The 16,025-nt window shown below is 40.7% G+C and overlaps 3 protein-coding genes and 2 non-coding genes across 5 annotated transcripts; 4 read left to right on the forward strand and 1 right to left on the reverse strand.

Annotated features, from left to right (window-relative positions):
• Positions 1-1,157: 1,157 nt before the first annotated feature.
• zgc:64106 (uncharacterized protein LOC393348 homolog) lies at positions 1,158-6,406 on the forward strand. Its single transcript, XM_058070980.1, has 6 exons — positions 1,158-1,377; positions 3,182-3,421; positions 4,229-4,318; positions 4,470-4,658; positions 4,743-4,852; positions 6,056-6,406. The coding sequence occupies exons 1-6, from the start codon at positions 1,221-1,223 to the stop codon at positions 6,233-6,235; spliced, it is 966 nt and encodes a 321-aa protein (XP_057926963.1). The 5' UTR covers positions 1,158-1,220; the 3' UTR covers positions 6,236-6,406.
• Positions 6,407-6,536: 130 nt separating this feature from the next.
• On the reverse strand, positions 6,537-10,583 carry mlnl (motilin-like). Its single transcript, XM_058071000.1, has 7 exons — positions 10,141-10,583; positions 9,107-9,190; positions 8,846-8,992; positions 8,270-8,393; positions 6,945-7,046; positions 6,736-6,841; positions 6,537-6,643 (listed from the first exon to the last, which is right to left on the reverse strand). The coding sequence occupies exons 4-7, from the start codon at positions 8,387-8,389 to the stop codon at positions 6,636-6,638; spliced, it is 336 nt and encodes a 111-aa protein (XP_057926983.1). The 5' UTR covers positions 8,390-8,393; positions 8,846-8,992; positions 9,107-9,190; positions 10,141-10,583; the 3' UTR covers positions 6,537-6,635.
• Positions 10,584-15,035, forward strand: nop56 (NOP56 ribonucleoprotein homolog). Its single transcript, XM_058070893.1, has 12 exons — positions 10,584-10,722; positions 11,274-11,363; positions 11,439-11,553; positions 11,673-11,837; positions 12,005-12,203; positions 12,432-12,619; positions 12,862-13,013; positions 13,201-13,301; positions 13,583-13,731; positions 13,926-14,047; positions 14,228-14,335; positions 14,572-15,035. The coding sequence occupies exons 1-12, from the start codon at positions 10,720-10,722 to the stop codon at positions 14,854-14,856; spliced, it is 1,677 nt and encodes a 558-aa protein (XP_057926876.1). The 5' UTR covers positions 10,584-10,719; the 3' UTR covers positions 14,857-15,035.
• On the forward strand, positions 12,682-12,801 carry LOC131101796 (small nucleolar RNA SNORA26). Its single transcript, XR_009119310.1, has one exon. It is a non-coding gene; the product is annotated as a small nucleolar RNA SNORA26 (small nucleolar RNA).
• Positions 14,085-14,151, forward strand: LOC131101789 (small nucleolar RNA SNORD57). Its single transcript, XR_009119309.1, has one exon. It is a non-coding gene; the product is annotated as a small nucleolar RNA SNORD57 (small nucleolar RNA).
• Positions 15,036-16,025: the final 990 nt, after the last annotated feature.

Raw genomic sequence — 16,025 nt, forward strand, 5'->3', positions numbered from 1 at the left:
TCAGGTGAGAGGCAGGGGAACACCCTGGACTGGTTGCCAGCCAATCACAGGGCACATATAGACAGACAACCATTCACACTCACATTCATACCTATGGACAATTTGGAGTCGCTAATTAACCTAGCATGTTTTTGGAGAACACCTTTTTTGAGAACATGCAAACTCCACACAGAGATGGCCGAGGGTGGAATTGAACCCGCCGCCACAACAAATTATAATAAAAAACCCAAAATTCAATCATTATTGCATATGGAACAAATATGCAAATCTGCCTCATTCAATGCATTAACATCCAATCAGGTTTAAGAACAGGCAACAAGGGTGTGGCTTAGATTTCTGCTTTCTGTTTTTGGAATGTGACCCGAGTTCAATTCCACCCTCGGCCAATCTCTGTGTGGAGTTTGCATGTTCTCCCCGTGCATGCGTGGGTTTTCTCCGGGTACTCCGGTTTCCTCCCACATTCCAAAAAACATGCTAGGTTAATTGGCCACTCCAAATTGTCCATAGGTATGAATGTGAGTGTGAATGGTTGTTTGTCTATATGTTCCCTGTGATTGACTGGCCACCAGTCCAGGGTGTACAAGACAGCTGGGATAGGCTCCACCATCCCCCACGACCCTCGTGAGGAAAAGCGGTCGAAAATGAATGAATGAATGTTTTTGGAATGTGGGAGGAAACCGGAGTACCCGGAGAAAACCCACGCATGCACGGGGAGAACATGCAAACTCCACACAGAGACGACCGACGGTGGAATCGAACTCGGGTGTCCTAGCTGTGTGGCCTGTGTGCTAACCACTATGGAAGTCCAAAAATATCACATCTCCCTGGAAAGCCCATGATGTCCTCTCCAAAACACCACCAGTTTTATGCATGTTGTGTTTCGCATCGAAATATGTCATGGAATAATTAATTTCAGAAGTGTATGTGTAGTGAATCTATGCAAATAATCTAAATTAGTGAGATTAGTGCCTTTGCACACACACAACTATCTTGTTGCAGACAAAGCAGTTGGATCTTGGACTACTCTTAAGAAGGCCGACGCTTCCGCTATCAGGAGTTTTTGACGTAGCTCTGATAAATCAGCACCCCCGCCTGCAATGTTCCATGAGATACGAGCACTCTGGCTACGCCCACTCAACTCCGGCCACTCCCACTTGTAAGAGTAGGTTTAAATCACCAATTGTCAGGAGTCATATGTCATCTCTCACCTTGGTAGCACTATGGATTGGTTGGATGTGATCTATAGCCCACTGTGGCTGGTGTCCACGGCGTTGCTGGGTCTGGTGGTACGCCTCCAGCGGAGAGGATGCTGGCACCCACGCTCATGTCCCACGCAGCTTAAAGGGAAGACGGCGATAGTGACTGGAGCCAATTCAGGTCAGATATTTTCATGCTTTTTATTTGTGCTGCTATCATGTACATTATAAACTTATCAATCCTCATCAATGGTATATTAATTTTAGCATTTGTCACAAGGTGTTTGAATATTTACACAACACTTGTATCACTGGTGCATCTAAAATATGCAGACCAGGTATGTCTTTCTTTATATCAGATTAAACGTTTTCATTCTTTAAGACAAGGGGTGTCAAACTCATACCATGGAGGGCCGAGACACTACAGGTTTTATTTTATTATACATTTTTATGATTAACACTCCTTTGGTTTACATCATCTGCAGGAGAAACGTTGGAAAGAATACCTGCAGTGCTCCGGCACTCTGTAAATACTTGTACTTTAAGATAACAGTCTTCAAAGCCCCATTTCAGGTTTTACTACTTTTCACCAACAGGAGTTGAGTTCATTGACAAATTGTTTCGGCAGGCCAAATGTGGCCCGCAGGACACTAGTTTGAGGCCCCCGCCTTGATATGAAAGTTTAATGTTAGTGCGGCCCGCGCAAGTTTGATATGGATGCTGTATGGTATCATGTACACAGAAAAAATTATTACGTTTTGATTAATGTTCATGTTAAAGGTTAAATAACTGTTAATAGTTATCCTCCCTATCCGTGTGGAAGTGGTAAGTTTTTTGGCTATTTAAGTTTAAAGGAAATAACTTGAAGGCTACCGTTTAGGTCGCTAGCTCTCTAGTTTGCGAGTTAGCATGTGTCTGAAGACCCTGCAGTAGCGCAATATGTTGTAAATAAAAAAAGTATAAATGTGGCTATAGTTGTGTTTTGTCATGTCTACAGGGCTCTAATAATGCTTTGTTCATTTTAATCTGAAAAAAATAATTTGTCTACCCACCAACTATATGTGGCTTCTTAAGTTTTTATTATTTGCCGTTTTATTATTATTATTATTATTATTATATTTATTTATTTATTACTGATTGATTGATTTTCTTTATTCTTGATTTGTTTATTTATTTTTCATCTTATTTTGTGCAGAAAAATAAAAATTAAGATATTTGAGAACAGTGGAATGTTTTATCAGAGCTTTTATTGTAGAAAATTGGAACCAAGGCGATGTATTTTTTATTTTTTTGTTTTTAATAAATGCATTTTTTTGGGGGTTTTTTTGTGGAAAACCTGATGCGGCCCAGTCTCACCCAGACCCGAGCTCCAGTGGCCCCCAAGTAAATTGAGTTTGAGACCCCTGGTGTAGGGTATAGCAGAAGCAAAAGCATTGAAGACAGTTTTTTATTTATTTTTTTCTGTTTTTAATAAATATGTTTTTGTTTTTGTTTTTTTAAACCTGATGCGGCCCAGCCTCACCCAGGCCTTATCTCCAGTGGCCCCCGGGTAAATTGAGTTTGAGACCCTAAAGCAGGGGCTGGAGTAGGGGCCAAAAAAAGTATTCGGAACCACTAAAAACAGCAAGTCGTCCTCCAAAGCAACATGTGTTTTCTTTTTTTTTTTTTTTTTTTTTTTTTACAATGAATTGTGTTTATAAAGTTGTCCCCCATCTGGTACTGTGGAAAAAGGAAATGATGGTCATTGTAGAAGAATGTTGAAATAAATAGTGTTGTGCTTCTGTTTATGTGTAATGGATCATTTGACAAGGGGAATTTACATGAAGTTAAATCCCATTCAGAAGCCTTCATATGGTAGCAGTTTGTGTGTAAAGACAACTACAATGGAAGCCATGTAGACGTCCAGATAGACTTAGCATTAACTATATAACGCTCAAACCTATCCAATTTGAAGCACTCTATTACTGTTAACTCCTCTTTGCTAGGAATCGGAAAGTTCATTGCCATGGACTTTGCTCGCCGTGGGGCCCGAGTCCTCCTGGCCTGTCGAAGTGTGTCCCGGGGTTCAGCAGCGGCGAAAGAAATTCACGCCGAAACGGGAAACTATGATGTCCATGTGCGTCAGGTGGACCTTTCATCTCTGGACTCTGTCAGGGATTTTGCTGAAAAGACTAAGAAAGAGGAGAAAGCTCTTCATATCCTCGTCAACAATGCTGCAGTATCAGGTGACACACTGCAATATAATATAGTCACATTTTAGGTAAAAAGGTAAAAATAACCTTAAAACGTGGTTGTACACCCTGGTTTTGGTTTTCAATATAAATTATTGCCACAAATATGTCCCGGTGTGGCTGCACGGTGGTTGAGTGTTTTGCGCACAGGCCTCACAGCTAGAAGACCCGAGTTCAATTCCACCCTCGACCATCTCTGTGTGGAGTTTGCATGTTCTCCCTGTGCATGCGTGGGTTTTTTCCGAGTACTCCGGTTTCCTCCCACATTCCAAAAACATGCTAGATTAATTAGCAACTCAAAATTGTCCATAGGTATGAATGTGAGTGTGAATGGTTGTTTGTCTATATGTGCCCTGTGATTGGCTGGCAACCAGTCCAGGGCGTACCATGCCTCTCGCCCGAAGACAGCCGGGATAGGCTCCAGCACCCCCCGCAACCCTTGTGAGGATAAGCGGTAGAAAATGAATGAATGAATGTACCACTGTCTCTGTTAACATACGGCCAAAAAGTGCACCTAACAAAATTGTTGCGTGCTCAAAAAAAGGACCCAAAATGTTTATTTTTTAATCATAATAACTGAGCAGTACAATGACATTGTAGTGGTTCTTTTAGAGTTGGGACACTACAGGCAGATTCCAACCAGGGAATGTTTTAATCGACTTTTTTATATGGGTGTGGGTGGGTTATTTGAATACACAGAACGACAAATAACTCTGTAATGAGGCGTTCATGTTTATTATTTATTTGTGTTTTTATTCCTGTGCTTCTGTTAGTCATCATTTTATCACTTTGCTCTATTAGGTCTACCTCGTCAGATTACCAAGGATGGATTTGATGCTTCTTTTGCAACCAATCATTTGGGTCCATTCCTCCTCACCAACTTACTGACCGGTACGCTTGTAATACAATGTTAGAATCGTAAGTAATGCTGTGTAAATATTGAAAAAAATATTTATTTGTGCTTTCTTGTGTTTGTTAATGATGTTGATGGCAAGCTAAGTATTCATGCTTTGTGTGGCGCCCCCCCTTTTGACTCTTACAGACCTGATGAAGACATCAGCTCCAGCTCGCATTGTCACCGTCAGCTCTATGAATCATAAAAATGGTCAAGTGGACTTCTCGCATTTTCATGGGGAGAATTTGACTTACAATATGGATCGTGTTTACAACCACACCAAGCTGCACAACATCATCTGCACTAATGAGTTCGCTCGAAGGCTTCAGGGAACAGGTCACCTAAAATTTGATGTGATTATGTATGATTATTACCATTATTATGTTCATTTTTGCTTGCATGTGTAATATATTTATGTAGGTGTCAGCGCCAACTCGGTGCACCCTGGTATTGTCATGACGGGAATGATGAGGCACTACGCGCTTTGGATTCGTTGGATCTTCAACCTCATTGGCCTGTTCTTTTTCAAGGTGAGTGCGCTGTTCAATTCATCTATTGAGTCCCTGTGGAGTAATTTTGAAGACTTTGGAGTGGACTTGACAATATCAACAAAAACAGCGGACGAGCGCACTGGCCTCACAGCTAGAAGACCCAAGTTCAATTCCACCCTCGGCTATCTCTGTGTGGAGTTTGCATGTTCTCCCCGTGCATGTGTGGGTTTTCTCCAGGTACTCCGGTTTCCTCCCGCATTCCAAAAACATGCTAGGTTAATTATCGACTCCAAATTGTCCATAGGTATGAATGTGAATGTGAATGGTTGTTTGTCTATATGTGCCCTGTGATTGGCTGGCCACCAGTCCAGGGTGTAGAAAAACCTCAAATTTGACTTGGACTTGACATCAATGACCCAGTACCTGACTAGGACTTTAGTCTGACGACCTGAAAATACTACTCCAAATTGTCCATCAATTTATATGTTTATTTTTTTCGCAGACATTTATTTTTGTATCATTTTCTGCATTTAAAACTATAAATATTGATGTGTATGGAACAGATTAATTGGATTTACATTACTTTCCATGGGAAAATTTTCTTTGGTTAGAGTTTGTTTTGGTTTAAGTCGGACTTTCTGGTACGGATTAATAACACTAACCAAGGCACCACTGTATTTATTTGTATTTTATTTTATTTTTTCAATCTATGACCCACTCGAGGGCTGCACAGCGGTCGAGTGGTTAGCGCACAGACCTCACAGCTAGGAGAACTGAGTTCAATTCCACCCTCGGCTATCTCTGTGTGGAGTTTGCATGTTCTCCCTGGAGAAAACCCATGCATGCACATCCCACATTCCAAAAACATGCTAGGTTTATTATCGACTCCAAATTGTCCATAGGTATGAATGTGAGTGTGAATGGTTGTTTGTCTATATGTGCCCTGTGATTGGCTGCAAGTCTGTTGAGTAAAATGTGCCCCATTCAAAGTATTCAACTAACATAGTCCTTATTATGTAATTTCCTGCAAGACAACATATTTTCTTTTTGAATCAGCCTCATCGTTTGCATGTATTAAAATCAATGCACGGACTAAATCCTAAATGCTAGCACTTTCAGTCTGGTCATACTGGTCTTAAAAATTGTATTTGTCAAATGTAACAGTGCTTATGACTTGTAAGGTTTTTATTCTGAGGTGTGTCTGTACTTTTAAGCTGACCATACTCTCCCCCATCTTTTTAGTCTGCGGAGGAAGGGGCAGTAAGCCCCATCTACTGTGCAGTATCAGAGGAAGTAGAAGGGATAACTGGGAAGTATTTCGACAGCGACTGCTCCCTGATCCTCCCCGCCCCCTTAGCACGAGACACAGCCCTCGCTGTCAAGGACTTTGAGATCTGCCAACGATTGACTTCCAAACTGTGAAAAAAAAACAAACTCTGATAACAGAAAGGGGGTCAAATTCCATGTTTTTCTTTTTCTGTTGAAGTACTTAAACATACACTGCCATTTGTGTAAGGAGATCAAACACCAGCTTTATTTTATATTCTTTTGTTTACTGTTTGCTGCATTTTTATTAACTTTTCTGATATGAGAGTAAGTGTACTCAACATTTATGTCTTTTGGTGTTTTTTGTGAATTAGTCATAAAAATACATCCCATGAGGGCATTGAGTGAAAGGTGGGGTATCATGTATCTTTAAGGAAAGTAAAATAGAGGTTCCATCAATGTATACAACTTCCCTTTATTGAGTAATTTAGTGAAACACAAGAAAATATATAAGCAATTAGTCCTTTTTGAAGGAATCAGACACTCTTCCAGCACATTACTTGGCTGCGGAGACAAAAATTATGAAAGAATAGAATTTATGTTAGCCATCTTTGGATCATTTAACCATGGATCACTCAAGGTTTTACTTCTAGTACCTTTCTGTCGCTCCTCCACCATTTCATGGATGAGCTCCTCAAGCACAGGAGCCACATGGTCCAGCTGTTTGGGTGAAAGACGCACTGTGATGTCCACTGTTTTATCCTACACGCACACACAAACACACACACAGAAAATGAACATCTTGGCAAAGAAGTGTACAAATAGTTGGGGTGGGGGGGGGGTGTTGGTTCTTGTGTGCACACACAGGATTGCCACCACGCTCGGCTTGAGGAAGCTGCTCGACGGTAACGTCTTCAAACTGGCCATCCTCCGACCGAGGCTCCATGTCCTTTCTACCCTCTCGCTCCTGCAGAGCAAACATCGGAGAACAGAGAACATACAAACTCATACTGAAGCATTTTGTTGCAAAGGGTGTATATGACAACAGTAGATTTTCCAGTAACAACTTGGAGAATGTACTTTTTGGTACCACGACAAAAGGTACCCTTATACTTTAACTATAGTATGTTAAGCTGTTCATCATAAAGTATTTAATTTCCTTAAGTTCATTAATGCTTACTTTAAAATCATATAAAAGGGTACACTTATGATAGTGCCCACTTTTTTATGTTTTATTTTGAAAGGTGAAACGTGGGGTACCATGTATCTTTAAGAAAAGTACAATCACTCCACACTCTTTATTGCTCTCTGGTTCTACCATATCTTCCTTATTGTGTGGAAGCTATAAAAGCAATCTTCACTCGCTAAATGTACTGCAAAAAGGTCAGTAAGGATAATTCATAATGCCGCCTACCGAGAACATACTAACTCCTTATTTCTAAAATCACAAATACTTCAACTTGCTGATATAGTTCATCTTCAAACAGCTAAAATAATGCATAAGGCTAAAAATAACCAATTACCTAAAAATGTCATCCAATACTTCTCTACAAGAGAGGAGAAATATGATCTCAGGGAAGAACTACATTTGAAACACTTATATGCTAGGACTACGTTAAAAAGCCATAGCATTTCAGTATGTGGAATCAAACTATGGAATGGATTGAGTAAGGAAATCAAACAATGCACAACGATGAGCCAATTCAAGAAACAATACAAGCAGTTGATGTTTGCTAAATACAAGGATGAAGAGTCTTGAACCAGTCATGATGTGCTATATATATCACTATATTGACACTTACTATGGTACACATTATGTCATTGGATGGTCATATCACCTCGTACTTTGGTACGGGACAAAAAAATAAATAAATAAATAAAAAATCAATAAATAAAAATTACAAAAAAAAAAAAAACTGTATTATGGAAAGCAGGAAGTGAACAAATGTAACAGTTACTGATTGTAAAAGTACCAGATGGAGGGGTAGGATTTAATAAGCTTTGCTTCTTCCTACTCCTTTTGGACATGTGGAACTGGGAACTGATTATGTGATGCATTCAATTGTAATCTGATGCATGTTCAAATGAAATAAACCATTACCATTTTGTCAATTAGACTCTATAAATACCGGAAAGGAGACTCAGCCCTCTCTTCCTGTCTTACTGCCCTATCCAGTTCAAGCGTCTTACCTTCATCAGCATCATCTCCTTTGGGCTGAAGAAGGTGATGTGCCCTTGTGTCCTCTCAGCCAGTAGCGCCAAAAGGCACACCAGCACCACACAACCAGCTGCTGTTCCACGCATGCTCATTCTCCTATAAAAATGGATACTGATTACTGTCTTTTGGTTTATACTGAGAGGCATTTATCAATAAATAAATTTTTTAAAAAATTATGAGGAAAAGCGGTAGAAAATGAATGAATGAATAAAAAAAATAATAATTTATAAATAAATAAAATTCATTATTTTATCTTTATTATATATTCATTACATCATTCAAAACTGGGCATAATTATCTTTTTGAAGGCAGAATCTGCCTCATATAATATTATATTATATATATTACTTGGAATTTCACCTAATGAAACAACAATTAAAATATGTCAGACTTATTCTCTGTTATTATTCAAGCAGATGCTGACAAAGACAGGATGGAAGGAACAATTCACAAGACTGCTCCACACACACATACAATAGAAATGCACATCTGCTCACAAGAAAGAAAAGAAAGACAAAAGAGGAAGATGCCAAATATTGCATGCTCACGTGTTGTTTCAGCCTCGCTCAGCTTTTTCCCAGCGGTGTGCTTTAAGAAGAGCGGTGCTTCTCCAGTCTGAGCATCAGTTCTCCCAGCCAGCCTTTATATCAAGCGAATCCCTCAGCTTTTCACTCTCCTATCTCACATCCAGGCTCCTGGAAACGCAGATATTAACACTACATATGTTTCGGCCTTCAGATGTTGACAAGGTGATAGGAGCTTCTTGATGAACTCAAATAGTGACAAACAATATTTTTTTATTTACATACCGCACTTCATCTGTGTGCAGTGTGTGTCGCTGTGTCGTACCCAGAAGGGATTTCCGTCCTTAGAGGTCAGCCATAAATTCTTTGCTGTTAAGAATGAGCCAACACAATGTGACATTTATGACGTGTGCACCAACTCGCATGCATGTGCTCCTAAGAAACCCTGCAACGTTAAATAACTTTAATGATGCTTTTCCCCATATCCAACACTTCACTCTATTCCTGCATGGTGGTGAAATGTTACAGCAGAACACTCTTCAGAAGTGGGCTATTAAACATTAGGCTGCTGTTGATTCAAATAGAAGTCATGTGGAGAGCTAAATATAACATCAACATGACGTAGGAGCTCTAATTGCATTTTTCCAACACCTCAGATAAATCTGTTTTATGTGTTTGTCAATCACTTTGCAGAAATCCATAATAATAATAACATATAGGATATTTATTGCACTGTATATATTTGACTCACATTGATAATAAAAATTAACAAATAAATACCAAGTAATTTTAATATCATAGAGCTGATCATACTGGGTTCAAACATCAAACAGAGCGACATGCTTGCTCACGGTGCAACAAAACAAAAACACATCCACAGCAAGTTAACGCATCACATAAAACAACTACTATGATAAGCGACAAATAAGCGCTAAACATAACATGTCGCTTAAAGCTTATTTCCAAATGCCCGCAAGGCATGCTGGGTAGTCCAGCTGCAACTATACGAACTATGAGCAAGAAAGCAATGGCATGTTAACTCATTCTTTTTTGCCTCTCCGACAACCTCCTCAACAAATTAAGAGAAAATACGACAAACACGGCAAAATGTTGGTTCGAAAGAGTAGTATAAGCTACCCAGCATGCCTTGCGGCAGGAATATATGTGTGTGTTTTTGGCATGGTATTGGTTTGTATGCCTACTTGTGGTCACTTGTTGTGCTGTTTGAATCACTTTTTTGTACATTCTATCAATATTAATATAAAGAAAGAAATAAAATATGTCTAACAAATACATAACATCCACATCTAAGCCCTTACCTTTACCTGTGGGTGGCTTCTTGAATGTACGATTAAGCTAACCATGAATACATCCCAAAAAGAAAACTCAAAGAAGTCAAAATATCGCTTGCGCTTTACAAATGAGAACCTACAATCCTGAGTGGGAATCAATGTAGACGGTTCCAGTCACGTTACGGTTTGTTTTGTGTCAGCTTTAAGATTTGTTACTTTAAAATTAGAATTAGTTAAGCTAACTTCCGTATTGGCTATGAAGGACTGTGTATCTATATGTTAAGTAAATCCTAACACATGTGTTTTTATTATTTACACATATTGAATTCAATTAATCGAATTAACTGAATTACAATAACCCAAATGTCAGTGTTTTGTTGGTAATTAAAAAAAAGAACGACGACCGTCTTATTGTTGTTCTGCTTAATGTCCAGAAGAGAGCGATGCAGGAAGACCGGCGTCTTGCTGAATCTCGCGAGGTTTTGTTCGTCGTCTCGCGGGATTTTGGCTAGTTGCATTGAGTTGAAGAGGACTTCATCCGTCTTTTTTCCTGAGAAGCAGCAAGGGTGCACACGCTGGTTGTGTGCCGGTGCAGAGTCATCAATCATGGTAAGAAATAGACTTTTACGTACCTAGATACAAAGTTATTTCTACTTATAACGAAAGTACATTGAACAATACATATATATTGATATATAAATACGGCGTTTCGTATGTACTTTATAGTCGCGGTACAGGCCTTTGCTGGAGAGCTATGTAGTTAGCCACCCATGTGGCTAGCATTAGCAGTTCGTGAAACTGCGTCACGTCTGTGGAAAACGAACATTTAGTACCATAGGCAGAAAATTTACAAGTTTGCAGGTTTTAATAATATACTCAAAGTCGATGTTCTCCTACAAGAATGTGCAAAGGCCGCTTTAATGTTGCACGAGCACCACAAGTTAGCTTATTGCTAGTCCGCCCTCGTGGTTGTTAGCACGTGGGTTCGTAAAGGACACGTGGTACAGTTAAGTGCATACGTGTATGAAATTTAAATAGTATTTAACGTGTATTTTAATATTTTCCTTACATTTCACTTGGCGTATAAATTGTTTTTAGCATTTTTGTATCTATTTTGCTTATACTCAGCTTTTGTGTTAATAAATTGTGCATTTCCATAGGTGCTTCTGCATGTGTTGTACGAGCACGCATCTGGATATGCTTTGTTTGCTGTTAAAGAGGTGGAGGAGATCGGCATGCTACTACCTCAAGTGGGTCTTATTTTACAATAAAGTTCACATTTTGTGTCCGATATGGAAAGCTTATTTGTGTGTTTTGGATTTCAGGTTGAGAGTAGTGTGCTGAGTCTTGGAAAGTTCAATAGTATTGTGAGCCTCGTTGCCTTTTTCCCCTTCAAGTCGGCACAGGGTGCCCTGGAGAACATAAATGCCATTTCTGAAGGTAAGGTCTTTGTAGTTCCCATACAGCCTTTATAATTAAAAATTATAACCCCATCCGGGTTATAATTTCCAGTGAAAAATGAGGAGCAATGAAACTGACTGTTCTGGTTCTTGTTTTAGGTGTAGTACATGCAGACCTGAAGTTGTTCCTTGAGACAAACCTTCCTCACTCCAGCAAAAAGAAAGCTGTGCTGGGTGTCGGTGATGCCAAAATTGGAGCTGCCCTACAAGAAGAATTCGGTTTTTCCATCCAGACCAGTGGCGTTGTGGCTGAAATAATAAGAGGTAACTACTTGTGCTGTGCGCTATGCCTTAATGGCTGTTATGATGTGATTATATGACCTGACACTCCATGGAGGTTCATACTGAAAATCTGAGCAGCCGACAAGTCACATGACCACCTGTATCACCACTTGACTACATCCGACTTTTACTTTTTACTTCTGTGTCAGGTATACGCCTGCACTTTCACATGCTGGTGAAGGGGCTAACTTCTCAGGCGGCATCCAAAGCCCAACTGGGTCTGGGCCACAGCTACTCCAGAGCAAAGGTCAAATTCAATGTCAACAGGGCAGACAACATGATTATCCAGTCTATTGCATTGCTGGATCAGCTCGACAAGGACATCAACACTTTTTCCATGCGTGTGCGGTAAGTTTGCTATATTGGCATCAACGCCTCCTAATGCTTACCACAGGCCGTGCCTTTAAAGTGTATAGTCTGTATAGAAACGGGAGGTACATAAATATCACCCAGCCTCTCTGTTCCATCAGCTGCTGTTTGGTGGAGCATCAAAGCTGGGTGAGACATTCTCGCCGATTTGTGTAAGGACAGCAAAGATATGTCGGTGTTCCTAATAGATCTGTCTTGTATCTTCAGCGAATGGTATGGCTACCATTTCCCCGAGCTGGTTAAAATCGTGCCCGACAACTCCATGTACTGCCGTCTCGCTCAGCTCATCGGTAACAGGAAGGAGCTGACGGACGAGAGCGTAGAGAGTCTGGAGGAAGTGGTCATGGACAACGCCAAGGCTCAGGCGATCCTAGAGGCATCCCGCTCTTCCATGGGTTTGTTAGAATTTTTGCATTTAATTCCCAGGACTGTCACATGACTAAACAAAGCCCCTTCTTTGCCCACCTTAGACCGACAATTGTCTCTGGTGTTTAACACAGAGGGGTAGAGAATCCCTCTCATAAACCTGTAGTAGAGGCTCACATCCTTACTGCGGATCCTGTCGGGAGAAACACTGCTTCATGTTCTAATGATTTGTAGCTAAGAGATGTCAGGTGTTAACGAGTCGTTTCTACAGGAATGGACATTTCGCCCATTGACCTGATCAATATCGAGAGGTTCTCCAACCGCGTGGTGTCTTTGGCTGCCTATCGACTGGAACTACAGGAGTATCTGCGCTCCAAGATGGGTCAGGTGGCTCCCAACTTGGCCGCTTTGATTGGAGATGTGGTGAGCACCTGGGGTCTGTCCCCTGTTTTTTTTTTATCCCAGGACCAATGATGTTTTGCCATAATCTGTCAATCCCCTGACTTTCTGTGTTGAGAAACATTTCGGTGCTGATGGTCCGACTTGTGATATAATTATTTTCATGACAAAACATTTGTAGTGGATTACATTCTTTGAACTATTCTTCTAGGTGGGTGCACGTCTGATCTCCCACGCCGGCAGCTTAACCAACCTGGCAAAGTACCCCGCTTCTACCGTCCAAATCCTGGGAGCGGAAAAGGCCCTGTTCAGGTACTGGGGCGACCCCTCCCTGCCGGGGAGAGCTGTGTTTGCAGTGATGGCAGGGCTGGGTCGGAGCAGAGCAGGGTGATCAGAGTCTTGTCTGGAGTGATCCCTCTCCCCCCCGTTGCACCCCCCAATGTCTGAGCAAATCACATGCGGCACCGAGGTAGAGAAGAACAGCATTTTAATGTCAATCTCTGGATGCAGGCAGATCGTTATTGATCGTTACATGTTCATGTGTAGTATTCATTGCTCTGCATGAATGTGAAAGCAGCTGTAATCTCACACAGAGCACTAAAGACTCGCGGCAACACACCCAAATACGGCTTGATCTTCCACTCGACCTTCATCGGCCGCGCCGCCGCCAAGAACAAGGGCCGCATCTCCAGATATCTGGCTAACAAGTGTACCATTGCCTCTCGCATCGACTGCTTTTCTGGTGAGGATCCAAAGCGTTCCTTTACGACACGTGTCCTGGTGGGCTTTGCTGTGATGCTCAAAATTTTTCGTCAGCAGCATTCAATCCCTGGGTTGATGTTGATAAATGACTTCCTGAGCACAAGTCACTAATCTGACGGATGTTGTACACACGTTGGAATGCTGGGATTTTTATTGATTGTTTTACTCCTCCAGAGTTGCCGTCCAGCGTTTTTGGTGACAAACTGCGTGAACAAGTGGAAGAGCGTCTGTCATTCTACGAGACCGGCGAATTACCACGCAAGAATGTTGACGTCATGAAAGAGGCTGTGAAGGAGGTGAGCACACACACAGGATAGCCCCGATGCAGTCTGCTGCTGATGATGACATGTTTGTTCCTGATGCTAACTGAGGGTAAAATCTGATTTAATGAGCCTGATGCAGCATCCAGCACAGACAAGCCAATGTTTTTTTTTTTACCCGTGCTGCAATCAAACACTCTTTGCCCTTCCCAAAAGGCTTCTGATGTCGCCGTTGAGATGAAGCGTAAGCTCGACAAACAGGAGAAGAAACGCAAGAAGCGTGAAAAGAAGCTGCAAGAGCTCCAAGCAAACGGTGACACAGAGGTAAAAACTCAAACATTAAAATGAATCTGCATGTTTTAGATTTGGGATTTGACCCCCCACCCATGGTCCCATCTCAGTGTACGACATGCTACATCAGTTCAACTCCGAACCATTGACCTGCTCCTAACCATGGGCGTGGTCACTGAAGCGAGTTGTACAATTCTAGCATTGCAGTGATGAAAGTCTATTCAGTTCTCAATTCAAACTGCTAAATTGACTTTGTATCCATTTTCAAGGTGAACGGAGATGCCGAGACGCCTGTAGGGAAAAAGAAAAAGAAACGCGCCACCGAGGAGCTGGAACCCGAGGAAACTCCTGCTGCAGAAAATGGAGGCGGTGACGCTTCTGCCAAGAAGAAAAAGAAGCGAAAGGCTGTGGCGGAGGAGGAGGCTGAGGTAGAGGAAGCCGAAGTTTCAGTCAAGAAAAAGCGAAAGTCGCAAGCAGCTGAGGTCGAGCCAGAAGATATCCCAGAGACTCCAGTGTCTGAGAAAAAAAAACGAAAGAAGAAAAATGTGGAGTGAAGAATGGGTCTGAGACTGTTATTTTTGTGTACAGTTTTTTTTCCATTTATTAAATTTGACTGATTTTATGTTACCTGGCAGCAGGTGAGACTATACAGAGATATTTTACCTGTGCCTTCAAATGACCTGAATGTTGTAATTATGTAAATAAATTCTCAGTCACTATTTAGTCAAGTAAATTGTTTTTTTTGTCTCATTGGGGTATAATTGTATAATAATAATAATAATAATAATGTTAACTGGAATGATTACTTTCATTTATAGCTCAACCTCAACTTGAATTGAACAAAGACACACTGATGGGGCGTTCATGTGCACCCAAAAAGCAGGTTTGGTCTTAAAAACTGTTTTAAAATGACACCTCTGGGGTTGAATCACAGCGCTATAAATATACATCAGCAGGAAAGTGCTAACTTTTGGAATCAAAGGTCCCTTTTTGGTAATCTACCTGCTCCTGATGACTTTGAATCGATCATAGACTTACAGGATGATGGAGTCCGTGTTGCCTTCAAGGCCTACTTTTTCAGTATGTTCATAGACTTTGATTGTACCCATTTGTGTTGGAATGTAAGATTTGAGCACAATGGCACTCGGACCAAACAAACAGTAGGCTCTAAGAATTTTAATTTAGAAATTTAAAGCCTTTACATATCGCTTAAAATCTAATGTCTTCAATACGATTTTAAAAGATTAAATTACTCATTGAGACAATGCATGCACTTCGTTCCATTTGAGGACGCTATAGCATTGCAAAACGACCCTCGTTTTCATAGCTTTATCAGGCGATGTCTGTTACGATGGCGTATTAAAATACGAGTTTATGAGAATAAAGTAGTACAATAACGAGAATAAATTTTAATAAAATGCATAAAAACAAATCAAACTTTACAGGCATTGCTTAGGACAGCTAAACCCGGGGACCTTGTGTTAAAGGCGGAAGTGAAATGCTAACCTATGCTATGTGATGCTATCTGTTCTTCGGAACTGAAAATATTATATGAATCACTGAAGCTTATAATAAAAAAACAGAAAAGCAGTGAAAACCTTTTATATATTGGAGAACGTTCTAAAAACATGTGAAGAACAAGCTTAAGTTGCTTAGACAATAGAAAACATAAGCTTAAGCTTGTTTTATATTGTTTTTATTTTGTTCTTATTTTCAAGCAATA

The sequence above is a fragment of the Doryrhamphus excisus genome, chromosome 1 (assembly GCF_030265055.1).
Source record: "Doryrhamphus excisus isolate RoL2022-K1 chromosome 1, RoL_Dexc_1.0, whole genome shotgun sequence".
Classification (NCBI taxonomy): domain Eukaryota; kingdom Metazoa; phylum Chordata; class Actinopteri; order Syngnathiformes; family Syngnathidae; genus Doryrhamphus; species Doryrhamphus excisus.